The sequence below is a fragment of the Triturus cristatus genome, chromosome 7 (assembly GCF_964204655.1).
Source record: "Triturus cristatus chromosome 7, aTriCri1.1, whole genome shotgun sequence".
Classification (NCBI taxonomy): Eukaryota; Metazoa; Chordata; class Amphibia; order Caudata; family Salamandridae; genus Triturus; species Triturus cristatus.
Genome location: NC_140590.1, coordinates 236,169,024 through 236,182,382, shown reverse-complemented (window position 1 = coordinate 236,182,382; position 13,359 = coordinate 236,169,024). Strand labels below are relative to the sequence as shown.

At 47.8% G+C, this 13,359-nt stretch overlaps 1 protein-coding gene across 1 annotated transcript in view; it reads right to left on the bottom strand.

Moving 5' to 3' along the window:
- Positions 1 to 13,359, bottom strand: part of LOC146809290 (dual specificity tyrosine-phosphorylation-regulated kinase 1B-like) — a 368,762-nt gene that overhangs the window by 150,448 nt on the left and 204,955 nt on the right. The window contains exon 2 of the mRNA XM_085616098.1: positions 8,451 to 8,590. Coding sequence (XP_085472224.1) covers positions 8,451 to 8,590 — 140 coding nt within the window. The remainder of the gene's footprint in view (positions 1 to 8,450; positions 8,591 to 13,359) is intronic.

Sequence of the window (13,359 nt, the reverse complement as noted above, 5' to 3'; positions counted from 1 at the left end):
AGACAGATTGAGAGGTGTTATAGGCTCTGAGGTGAAAGAGAATGTCTGGTTCAGATAGTTGGTTTTCGAATCTGATGGGTCTGGAGGGGGCGTTAGGGATGGGAGTGGTACTCCAGTTCTGGATGGGCAAATTAGGCCTAGGGTCACTAGTTAACACAGAGGAAGTAGTTGGAGTTTTAGGTGCAGGTTGGTTAGTTGCGGGAACTCCTGTGAAGACTTGTTGGATGCTAGGTCAAGGGCCAGATCCGAAGTGGTGTTTGAGTTTTTGTATGTCAGATTTGAGTTTAAGAAGCTCCTGGTTTATTTCCTTGAGTCTAGAGGCGGGAAAAGATTGAAGAACCAAGCTCTTGGAGAGGGGAGGAGGAGCAGTGTCATTAGTGAGGGAAGACATTGGGGAATCCACGAAAGGGGCCGATCAGGCGTGGGGCCGCACCCAGATAAGGATTTCAGGCATTGTTGGTCAGATGGGAGCAGGAATTGGGGTGGTGCAAGAGCTTGGGTGGCAAGCGAGTTAAGTTTAAGGGTTGGGGAATCGTGAAGGAGTGAGGTCTATTACTGTTATTGAGGTTTGGGAGATCCAACTTCAAAGTGGAGAGCGGGTGACCTTGCGGCGGCATGAGATTTAGGTAAGAGCAAGGAGGTAGTAACGGAGTGGAGGAAGTGTTAGAGAGGTAGTCAATACTATGGCTATCATTGGACCACGACAACCTAGAGTGTAGGGGTGACGTCTGGGTAGTCTGGAGATGTTGGGTGTCAGAGCAATCTAGAAGCGATAGAGCAAAGGTCAAATGAGTGTTGACCAAGGTATTATGGGAAGTCACCTGGTGATTAGGGCTCAGTAAGGAAAGATCTTGGAGGTCCTGAGGAATGGTTGTGGGTCTAGCGTCAATTGTGTGGCTGGAAGTTTCCCCTTGGTCAAGAGTTTTTTTAATGATGGAGAAACAGACCAAGATTCCCAGATTCCGATTAGAGGCTCGGACGAGAATAGTCCCATTGTTGTAGATGGATGTGGTGGCATTAGCTCTGAATGTGGGAGACGGCAAGAGCCTTAGGCACTCCCTATGTCTTTAATAAAAATAAAAAATCAATCACTACCATAGAGGTAACGTGCAAAAAGCATGACTTCTGACCACTTTGAGTTATAGTAGTTACGATCAAAGCATATCTGGAAGAAGGGGTAGTACTGAAAAGATCCAACATGGCCTTTGGAAGAGCCTAAACTTTAGCAGGAACAGCAAATGGAGCAGGAATCGTCGGCTGAAGTTTCTTGAGAACAAGAACCTGCCAGGCGGAAAAAGAGGAAGAAGCCGTCGTTTGTGAACGACATCACTCACTCTCTGATTTGTACCACGAGTAGGATTGCTTGCTCAATGACAACGAAAAGGACTGGCTGTTAACAACTTGGATCCTGTTCTCTGATGCACGCTAACGATTTTTTGGGGGCCAGGCGTTAAAGTCGCTCCACTTCCTTGGAGGGTTGCGGCAGATCATAAAAGGTAGGCAGGGTGATGGACCGGCCCACATGAAAAGGAGTGACAACTTTCGGCAGAAAGGAAGCTCTAGTAAGAACCAGCTTGTCTGGGTACATGTTCATGCTTTTTCAGCCCACCCTTTATACCTGAAGCTCACCGACCCTTTGGGCAGATGTTAATTGCCACCAGGGAGGCCATCTAGATGGTAAGGAGCCTGAGAGGGCAATTGCAAAATTGCATTGTTACTGGGGGCCAGATCTGATATTGCCACCAATCTTGTCTCCCAGGAAAATGCCTGATGCCCACTACGGCCAGTCCGGCCCTGGCCAACCTGTTTCTCTCCACATCAAGCCACAAACAGCAGGCATATACAGTTTTGGTGGAGGGACGCTTGGCAGCCAAGATAACAGTGCAGACTTCGGGCAGAAGGTTGAAAGCTGTCAACCGTCCCTCCTCAATCTCCAAGCATGAAGGACCAGTGTTGACAGGTTTGGGTCGAGAACCATACCCTTCTGTTGCGACAGAAGAGCCTCCTGAAGAGGTAGCCTGATTGGAGGACCAATGGCCATGTGAAACAGCTTGGAATACCACAGCTGGGGATACAAGAGGCCTGAGCTCCACTCGAGAAGAGCATCTCTGGGCGAGAGCTGCCTAGCAAACTCCATCGCGCAAAACTGCTGATATTGCGTGTTCTCGGCAGTGGCACATAGATCTAACCAATGCTCTCCTCACTGCTGAAAGAGATCATGCAACACCTCCGGATGGAGATTACACTCATGATATGCTAGGGATCTTTGGCTGAGTTTGTCCGCCATAACATTCAGAGAACCCACCAGGTATTAACCACCAGGGATATGCCTTGAGGTTCCAGCCATGTACACAGAGCCTCCTGACAGAGGTTTCATGACCCCACCTTGCCCTGTTTATTGCAGTACCACACACCATTAGTGTTGTTCATTAACACCTGCACTGGCCTTCCTTTGATGGAGGACAGAAAACCTTTTAATGCCAGCCAGAATGCACGGAGCTCTACTATGCGGATGTAGAGTCCAGATTCCCTCAGAGAACAGAGGGCTCTGATCTCCACCTCTCCCAGAGGGTTGCCCCATTCCAGGAGACCGGTATCTTTCACCACTGTCAGATCTGGTTGGGGAAGGGAAAGGGGGCTGCCACTGTCCCAATCGGGGCTCGCTAATTACCACTGCAGATCTTTTCCAGCTCCCTTCCAGATCTGGACCACGTCAGATTGTCCAGATGCTGCACCCACTGGAACTTCAGATCTCACTGTAGAGCCTGCATATGCCAGCGGGAATGCGACACAAGCAGGATGCCTGAGGCCACGAGGCTCAGCAGCCTCAGAGTCAGTCACACGAAATCCAGAACAGAGGCTGAAACATTGGTATTAGCCTGAATATCCTGGACTTGACATTCAGAAGGATATGCCAGAAACTGTACTGTGTCCAGAACAGCTCAGATGAAAGCGCATCTGAGAAGGAGTCAGGTGTGACTGGCATGTTGACAGTGAACCCCAGCAAGTGCAGGAGGTCCGCCGTAGTCTGGAGATGGGAGATGACAGCCAGGGGCAAGCCCGCTTTTAACAGCCAGTTTTTGAGATTAGGGAAGACTGGCACCCTGATCTCCGCAGATGAGCTGCAACCACCATCATTAATTTGCCGAACACCCAAGGGGTGCTGGTAAGGCCAAAAAATAGCACGGCGGACTGAAACTGGGCGTGGCCCACTGTGAACCGCACACCTATGGGCAGGCAGGACGGGTATGAGGAAGTATGAGTCACGCAAGTCCAACGCTACCATCCAATCTCCCAGTGTACAGGGCAGAAATGACTTGGGAGAGCATGATCATTTAAATTTTTTTGGGAGGAAAAAACGGAGAGGGCGCAGGTCTAGGATGGAACGAAGGCCTCCATCCTTGCCCACCAAAAATTAGCAGAAATAACCACGACCTACCTATGGCTCCAATGACCAAGAGCCATCAATTCCTGGCGGAGGAAGGAGAGCTCGTCCTACATCAGCCTGTCGCGAGTGGATAACATAGGTAGTCGCGAAGGGCCCCTTTGAATATGAAGAACCCAGCAGTCTGATGTTATAGACCTATATGCGGGTCAGATGATTGTTTATCCTGCCTCCAAATGGGTGCCCGTGATGGTCAGAGGGAAAACTAAAGGTGTTTGGAGACAACGGCTGCTGGGCGAGCGGAGGACTGGTCTGACCTCTGGCTGCCCGACCCACGGGTTCTCTGGGTACCGCATCCCCAACCATGCACAGGATGGGGAGCTTGAGTGCCATGGTTAATAGGCTGGTAAAGGCACAGCTGGAAGCCCCTTTCTTGGCCATGAAAGACCCGAAAGGTGAAGTGGGGTTGGGGAGGGGCCATGGAAAGGCCCAATGACCTGGCCGTAGCTCTGCTATCCTTGAAAACTCTAGTCTCCGAAGAGACAGGAGCCATCAAAGGAAATGTCCATAGGCGACGCTTGGACATCCCCGGAAAAGCCAGTTCTCAGCCAAGCATTGCGCCGTAAGGCCATGAAGAAGAAACCACTCTGCCCAGCGAGTCGGGCGGGTCTAGTCCACATCAAACCATAAACTTCGCTGCATCTCTCCCATTAAACATAGAATGGGAGAGTATGGTCCAGACCTCCTCCGAGTCCCACGGGCCGCGCATGCATAACCAAATCCCACAGGGCATGGGAACAATGCCCCTACAGTGTTCACAGACTGCAGTGCCAGGCTGGTGGTAGAAAACATTCTCTTTCCTAAGGTATCCAACCTCTTGGATTGCCGATCCAGTGGGGCGGTAAGGAATGTGGTATCTCACAAAAAGCTAAGTGAAACGGGGAAATATATTAACCAAAATGTGAAATAGGAGAAAATCTATGTCCCTGTTTCACTTAGCTTGGTTTTAATCCTACCCAGTAGGGGTCCCAGAATAAAGTTTATTATGCCCACCGAGAGGTATTTTTAACTCACATTCACTATATAATTTTTGTATGCACTCTGCCCCTCCCTCCCCTACAGACTTCGATAAAGGGATGAACAAAAAACAAACCCTCCCGTTCCTCGCCTTAGGGTGAGTTGTAGCCCACACTGGCTACCTTGCGGTCCCAGGGTGAAGAGTGACCCAATGATGAAGCATGTCATCCTAGGGTGAGTGAGGGTTCTCGTCTTAAAAAGTAATGCTACTGCACCCGATTTTTGTTCTCATTTTGTTATCTAGATCACCACTTTATGTGGTAGGGAATGTGCCAGGATTTACATGGAAGTTGGACCACCAGGCTCTCTAGGCGAGGGTGATGCATGAAGAAGTTGGGGTCTTCAGGGGCTGAGGAGTGGCGGCGGGCAATCTTCCTGTTCACAGGAAGCCCCAAAGCAAGGTTTGGACCGAGTTCCCGGCAGGACATATGAGAAGGTTTCATAAAATGAAAGAAGCGGTTCTGAGGCGGGTCACTCCTGTCTAAACAACCTACGTCAAGACGTTAGTCCTGACTGCCACTGAGAGTAGGCGAAGGTCCAGGACATCAGCCGCTTTTTCCACCATAGCACAAGAAGCGCCCTTCTCTATAGCCACGGTAGGGAGAGAGACCATGCCAGTATTTGGAGAGGTGTCCAGTCCGCTGGGGTCTGCCAAATCCTCACACCAGTCCATGCTGGGGTCTAGGTGCTGGTATTCCAGCAACCCCTCTCAATCCTCCCCGATTCCCAGACCATAAGAATAGGGCTCAGGCTCTGGCCTGGTCGGAATGGCTCCAGTTGGCGTCTGTCAACGCCACTCGTGCTCTGCATTGGAGTCTGGAATAAGAATGGGGACTGCTTCGCCGGAGGGCACAGTTGGCGCCAGGAGCGTCCCGATTGGCATCAACGCCGGGGAAGGTCAAGGTGGTAAGGCGGTACTGGTCTGGATCCATCTGTGGATTTAAGAAGCCAGACTGCAGCTAGGTGCGGAACCGCCAGCAGAGAACAAGTTGGGGTAACTTCCGAACCTGTGGGGCTGAGGGCGCACCAGCGGAAAATGGCCGCCCAAGAATGAGGTGCAGGGTCCCCTAGAACTAGCGAAGTTGGGGTGGGGTTAACTCCGGCTCTCAGAAACTAAGGGAGGGGCGGAGTTGGCCCAGGCGCAGATTGAACTGCAGAGCCAGGCCCCGAATAACTACGTTGCTGTGTCTTGTCGGATGACTTTTGATTGACGGGGTGAATTCAAAGCCTGTCCAACTTCTTACTCTAACGCTTTTGGGACTAAATCAAATACAACTTGGAGTTTGACAAGGATCTTGGGCTCTGCCCGATCCCAGGTGCTTCCTTTCGCCCAGGATCAAGACTGCTGCCCGATATGCAACGCTGCACCAAATAGCTTGAGGGAGCACTCCCTGAAGGCCTTGGGGTGCATGGTGAGGCAGTCAATGCAGGTCGTCGCAATGTGATAGTGCTCAAGGCACAAAAGGCAAATAATGTGCGAGTCAGTCATCGACATTTGCCAGTGGAAGGTGCTGCAGGGTTTGAAGCCAGCCTTTAGTGGACATCCTGCCAAAGCATGAGAAAAATCTAAAAAAAAAATTGACAAAAAGTGGAAAAACGTCAGTCAATAACTGACTGGGTGTACATCACTTCCAGTGTGGACAACAATGCGCAGCAGAAGGACGCCACCTACCGGTGCACAGGGGTACAAGCTCACAAACAATTTCTATATCCAGTCTGACACCTGGGGATAATTCTAAGGTAAGGAATCTGCAGCTAGAAGTATCTTTCAGATATCATCAAACACAGAGTGCGAGAGAGCAATGTTTTAGTCCACACCAAAAGCACTGAAGAGGGTGGTGGACGCAATGGTAACCTTCTAGGAAAGAGGTGGGGCCTGGTATACAAAGTAGAACTACTTTTACGTAGTTTTAAATTATGCCACAAGGAGGCAGGTTACTGATCGGTTGATATTAGTTGATAACCAGGGCATAGTAGACTAAGGAAACTAGTAGTCATTTTTTTTAGCCTACAACACAGATCCTCTGACCGACATGGGGGTGAATTTTACAAAATGTAAAGACCATTCCATCTTGGAGTATTAGGACACAACGAGCTAAGAGTTCTAAAATCCTGGAACAATAACAAGCATTTGCAATGCAATAGGTCTCGCATCTGCGAGAGTTTAAGCTATTGGCATTGTTAAATGCCTTTTATTTAGGTTTTAAAAATCAACACATAAAAGGCATTGTCGTTTACAATGCCAATAGCTCAAACTCTCGTAAACGCGAGACCTATTGCATTGCAAATGTTTGATATTGTGTTTCTCTTACATATGCCCTGACAGTGCAAACAATAGTAATAATACTTGTTACGTAGAGCTTTATATCGCAATTCAGCCAGTTCAAGGAGCTGCAACTATCATCTCTTACTGTAACTTATTTATTTGAGAGTTATTTATAGCGCTAGCTAGACCCGAAGGTATCAGAGCGCTTTAGAACAGTAAATGTTGACATCAAGGATAAATCTTTACCCAATGCCTCCTTTTCCCTCCCTAGTTGCGGTTGTCATTAAGCAGCGCACACTGGACAAAAAATATAAAAGAAAGTTAATTTCAGATACTATTTCTAGGTGAGAAGCCCCCTCAGCCGGGCTCGGTTTCGAAGCCAGTTCCTTGGGTTGACAATTTGGATGGGTAGTGGGGGGGGCTTGGTATTAGCTATGCGGCTCGCGCCTACTACCCCCTGAGCGGCCTGATGTAAATGTCCAGACCACAGCCCCCGGGCCTTTGAACATTATCAGCACCGCCGTACACTAGAATGTGATTAAACAGCCCCAATTGTGATTAAGTGTAAGGGTTGGATCGCCGTGCAAAGCTATTATTCTCTTTAATAAGGACCACATGAAAGGGAGCGTGTGGCGGAGGTTGGACGAGATTCAGACATCTGGTTGAGATTTCTGCCTGCGGAATGCTAGTGATGCAGATACAGAGATCTAAAACACATTACGCCCATTAACCTAATAACGGAGATAAACAAGGCAATTTACGTGGATGGAGCAGGAAGAAGCGGCTGCGCTCATGAAAAGAAAGGACGTCATCAGTTTAACGAGGTGCGTGTCTCTGGTAACCTGTGGAGTTCACCCTCCTCGGGGGATAACATCACACCGCGGGCAGCAATCTTCCTGCTTTGTCCTCTGTGATGTGTGTCGGAGAGCGCAGCCGGCAGCGCAACACTGAAACTAACTAGGAGGGAGGGAAAGTGAAAGTGCGCCATGCGCGCGCTGTGTTCACGCGGGGACTGGAGATGTGCACGTGTACGGAGTGCACATCTCCTGTCCGCGAGTGCACATCTCTGGTCCGCGCAATGCCACATCCTGTCTCCCTTCGGCAGAGAAACCGGAGACTATAGGTCTCGCCAAGGTGAGCAACGCATGCGCTGCGTCGCTAGGCGAGACCAAAAAAAAAGATGTTCAAACAGTTTTTAGAAACATAAGGCTGCATATTGAAAAGTATAGTGAAATTGTCAAGAACCACCCCTTGACTGGCCTTCCCATCAGTACATAAAGCTCAGCATCTACTTTTTAAACAGCCAAATGTCAAGTGACAGTTTCAAAAGACTTGAGTTTTACTAGCCTTACTATTGTTTTAACTTCCCCCTACAAAACTACTACTGATTGTATTTTCAATAATCTCTCCTGCACTGCGTCAACCCCTCAATTAAATTTTTATTATGCAGTTTCCTTTCCTCCCATTAGGTTTTTTTGCAATGTGCCAGACTTGCGCTGTTTTCTATCGGTCACTGTATGTCCCTCAAGCTCGATTACATTTTGGAGCCCCTTCTACACTAAAAACTGTTAGGTTTGCGCTACAGAAATAAAAAAAATAAAAATCGGTTTGCTTCATAAACTTCAAAATTATCTAACCCAGAAAAACACAAGATTTCCGAGAGGCAACTTTACCCTAACCGTTTTATACATGGATAGAGCAATTAGTTTGCTTTTGATTTACCTGATGCTCAGCCATGGATTGGATGCTGGAGAAGGGGGCGTGGCTGTGCTGGCTTGACATGTTTGGCTCAGTGGGAGAGAACCCCAATGAGGCAGGCAGGCAGATGTTGGAAGGCGGCTTGCATCCTGTGCTACTGCCACCTAAAAGACAAAAAACAGAATTAACATGAGTATTTCTGCAGCGTACATAAATAATTTGCAAAGTTACATGACACTTCGCTTTCAGACGTAAACATGAAATTACTATACAATCATAGCACACATCAAAAAAGAAGGCACAACTCTTAAGTATGCCACACTTGCTCTGCCTTTTGCATACGTTTGTAGTTAGGCTGTGAGTGTGGGGAGAGGTTGGGTGTGAAGAGCGCCAAGTGTGAATACGTATCTGTTCAAAAGAAGCAGTAAGAAACATTTTATTAGCCTACAAGTCAAAAAGACTACCAGGCAATGGCTAACTGGAGTCTGTCTGTTTTATTAGGTACAGAGCTGGGTGACCTACTTATTGATTCAGGATTTCTACCATTTCATATGACCATTAGAAAATCTCGGAAGACTTCTTTACTCCCAAAAATCCTGCATCATTTCTTTACTTTAAGCCATGGACTTTTTTTCATTGATCCTCATCGGTTGCATTCAGTAGCTCCTTTCATTTGTTTGGTTTGCAGTGATTTATTAAAGAAACATAAAAGCAAACCATACAGTACAGATCAATCTTACATCATATTCACCAAACACCTATCTCTGCTATCTGGCAAGCTTTTATTACACCTGCACTTTAAAACTTGATTTCCAAGTACATTGAGAACGTGAGGATAGCTACCAACATTGCAATAAATAGCTGAAACTAGCAGTAAAGAACTGGACCTTGCAGACTGAAGCAATGCTTTCAGGATGCTTATGGAGTCCACATTTATTAGATTTTCTTGGTCTAAGAATCCAGTCTATGGTTTTCATATTAGATAGATATTTTAAACGTGAAGGTCCATGCAGTCCTTAAAAAATAGATAAAAACACAAAATATAATCCACCGTCTTGGGGAAAAAGTCACATTTGAAGTTGTCAAACGTGAATTTTGAGGCTGTGTGGCTTCATTCTTTTAGGCTGAGGGATACATGGATAATATATAGGGATGTTGAGAGGGACAAGTAGAATGAAACATGAATGCACACAAAAGTGATTTTGATGTAATTTAGGATAGTGCATATCACCCCTTACTCCAAATTGAAACTGCCATAGGTGGAGGCCATTGGAAGCAGATTTCTACCTAATGATATGGACAAATGCCATGGTGCAGAGAGTAAAGAAGTAAATCGGCATTTTTCTAGCAGGCCACACTGGAGGGAAAACCAAAAGAATATCAAAATAAATCTTTGGCTGCGGATCAGAGTCCTAGACTGACTCAGGACAATGGCGGGGTGTCCGGGCCGGAATACTGCCCTCAAGAGGAGTCTCCCCCAGGAAACCAGGTTGAGAAATTACTTTTCACCTTGAGACAAGATATTCTGGTAACGTTTGAGATCTGTGAAGGTAATGAAAGGGGTATTAAAAAAAAATGGGCCACTAAGAAAAACAAGCATTAAAAATGCAATAGGTCTCGCCTTTCATTAAGTTAAAGCCATTTGCTTTGCTATACAATACCATTAGCAAAGCAAATGGCTTTAACTTAATCAAAGGCGAGACATATTGCATTTTCAATGCTCGTTTTACTTCTAGTGTAGCGTGCTAACATACATATAATATGTGAGCGAAATTCTCCGATTAGATATTTGCCGCTAATCAAGAGTGCGAGCAAGCACGTGCAGTAAGATTCCCCGTTCACTTTTAACTGCAGGTATAGAAAGAGAGCAGACACGTGCAGGCATATGGAGTCAGAGTTCACTAGGTTATTAAAGTAAACCCCAGGAGTGGAGCACCTTGTCGCTGGTGACGTGGAGTCATCTAGTAACCTTACCACTGGGAAAATTAAACAGCTATGGACACAGCGCACCCTTTGAATGTTAGATGGAGCCACACAGACAGAATAATGGACACAGTGAGGAACCCGAGAAGGTTCTAGATTGAAAGAGGCTTGTTAAAGAAGCAGGCTGGGCCTGGCACCATGTGACCTTGTGGAACACTGTCCGCGAACAGGCGACACCCTGTCCCCTGGAGCATCCTGGGATAGCACACATGCAGTCTCATATAAACTGTCCATGCTATGAGCCATGCTATTTCACATGCTGCCGCGGAACAGGGGACATGCTGTCTCATATACTGTGCAGAAAAAGGACACATGCTGTGTCATATATACTGTCCCAGAAAATGAGACATGCGGTCTCATGCACGTCCACCGAGCATGACATGCTATTTCATATGCTACAATTGAACAAGGGGCATGCTGTCTCATATACTGTCCCAAAACAGGAGACACTGTCCTACACTGTCCCTGGACAGGACACATGCGGTCTCACATACACTGTCGTAGACCATGAGACATGCTATATCTTACACTGTCACAGAGCATGAGATGCAGTCTCATATGCTACCGCGGATCAAGGGACATGCTGTATCTTAACTGTCCCGGAACAGGAGACAAGATATCTCCTCACTGCCCAGTGACAGCAGCCAAGCTGTTCAAATTAGTGTGGGTGCATGCTGGCTCATAGTGTTAAGTGTATGCGGTTTCATATATAGTCCCGGGAAAGGAGACACTGTCCTACACTGTCCATGGAAAGGACACATGCTGTGTCCTGCACTGTCCCGAGACAGGAGACACTGTCCTTCACTGTTCCAGGACAGGACACATGCTGTCTCATATAAACTGTCCTAGACCATGAAATATGCTGTCTCAAACTGTCACAGAGCAGGAGATGGTCTCATACGCTACCGCGGATCAAGGCACATGCTGTCTTATAACTGTCCCGGAACAGAAGACAAGACATCTTCTACACTGCCCCAGTGACAGCAGCCAAGCTGTCTCATACAGTGTGGGTACATGCTGTCTCATATATAGTCCCAGGACAGGAGACATGCTCTCACATATTTTGCCCATGCATTCTGCATACTCTTCTCTTCTGACGGTCCTTCCTGTAGGACAGTGCCCCCCCCCCCCCCCTTATCATGAGTGCCTCTCAAGCTCTGCCCCCGCCCCGATTCGGTTTACAGAGCAGCGCCCCGTTTTCTCCTAAGCGCTTTGCATCCCAGTTCCTAGACTGAAAATTCAGTGTCTTAAGGTATGTTCTGATGACTACGTACCCCGGTCACTCACCCACTTACTGCCCAGTCAGATAGTGCTCGCCTGAGGTGCCCGCTAGGGAATAGGCATTAGGCGAGAGTACACTCACGCCGAAGGGGGCACCCCAATGCAACACATACCTGCGTGCTGCTAGGTAAAACAACTGTGTGCACCGAACAGGATAAAAAACAAGCAGTCAGGAGCAACGAGGTTGGGAACGTGATGCAAGTACCTCGATGGCGCTGTCTCCCAAACTGCAGCCGAGAGGGGGAGAGTGTGGGGACCAGGGGGCGAGGGGAGACAGGAGGCGGGCGCGAAGGTAGACAGGAGGAGGTGGGGAGGGGCGGGGGGGGGGGGTGAAGCAGAGGAGAGGGAGCAAGAGGAAAGAAAGGGTAGAAAAAGGCAGGGAAAGAGCGTGACAACCTAGGGAGGGAAGGGGGCAGGTGGGTGAGAGAGAGAAGCTCAAACAGGGGAAAGAAAGGCAACGGAGGCGGAAAGGACGGGTGTAAGACAGGTGGACAGAACAGGGCACGGATTTAAAAGGGATGACAAAGAGGCAGACCCGAAAGCGAAAGAGTGAGGATCTCTTGTCTTTATGGGGCCATGTGTTTAAACACATGGCCCCATAAAGATAAGAAACCTTTTACGCCAGAAGGAAAGCAGGCGAGCCAGTCCAAGTGAGCCGTCCAAAAAAGCCAAAGGGAGGCAATATACAAAGCTCTTTTCCAATGGCTGGCCACCGTTTAGCATAAACAGTGACGCCGGCCAATGGAAAAAGGGGTGGGGCTTAAACCCCTTTTCTAAAAGTCCTCATTTACATTAAATCTCGCCGAGCGAGCTGCGCATGTGCGCAGCAAAGCTAGCCGAGACCTAACTAGATGGAATTGCCCAACGTACCTCAGTCCTGGAAGGTGAGGTAAAGTCTCCGTCAGCTGTCCTGGCTGGGAACACCAGTGATATTGCAGATCATAAAACACAAAATAAGCTGTTACAGGAGAACTTTCAGAGACTCGAAATACAGTCCAAGCGCAATAATGTGAGACTTCTTAATATCCCTGAAAGTTCTGAAACAAACAAAGGTTTTATATGTAAACTTCTGGGGGAAGGTTTAGTCCAGGATAGGCCAGATGTTGATTTGGTCAGAGAGATCCAAAGAGTGCATAGGGACCCTTTCAGGTTAAACCCCGCGAGGAAGACACCAAGGAAAATTTTGATAAATTTCCTCTCCTACGCCATTGAGGAGTTAGTGCAGGGATGTGCCTTGAAGGAAAGCTTCCTTAAAATTGGGGACCTCAGTTACCAAATACGATCTGATATTGGTAAGAGAACCGCGCACAGACAGTGGGAGCTGGGTTCAATGAATGATCTACGCAGCAAGGGAGCCCAGGTCCAGTGAAGTTCCATGCAATGCTGAGAATAATGTGGCGTAACAAAATGCATATCAGAAATCCGGAGAAGGTGGATACCTTCCTGGCTCAGATGGACGGATCAGAATAGCAGAGGCTAGGATAGTCTAGTCCCTGCCACATTAGTGAAAAAAAATATGCCCACCACTCACGCAGACTACTTCTTGATAGATCAGGATCTATTAGCAGAGGTCGAAGAGGCTAACCATCTGCCCGCCATTCTTTCAGATCATTCAGCAGTTTTCTTGTCCCTTAGTCATCACTATAAACCTGGTATGAAAAGGTGGACC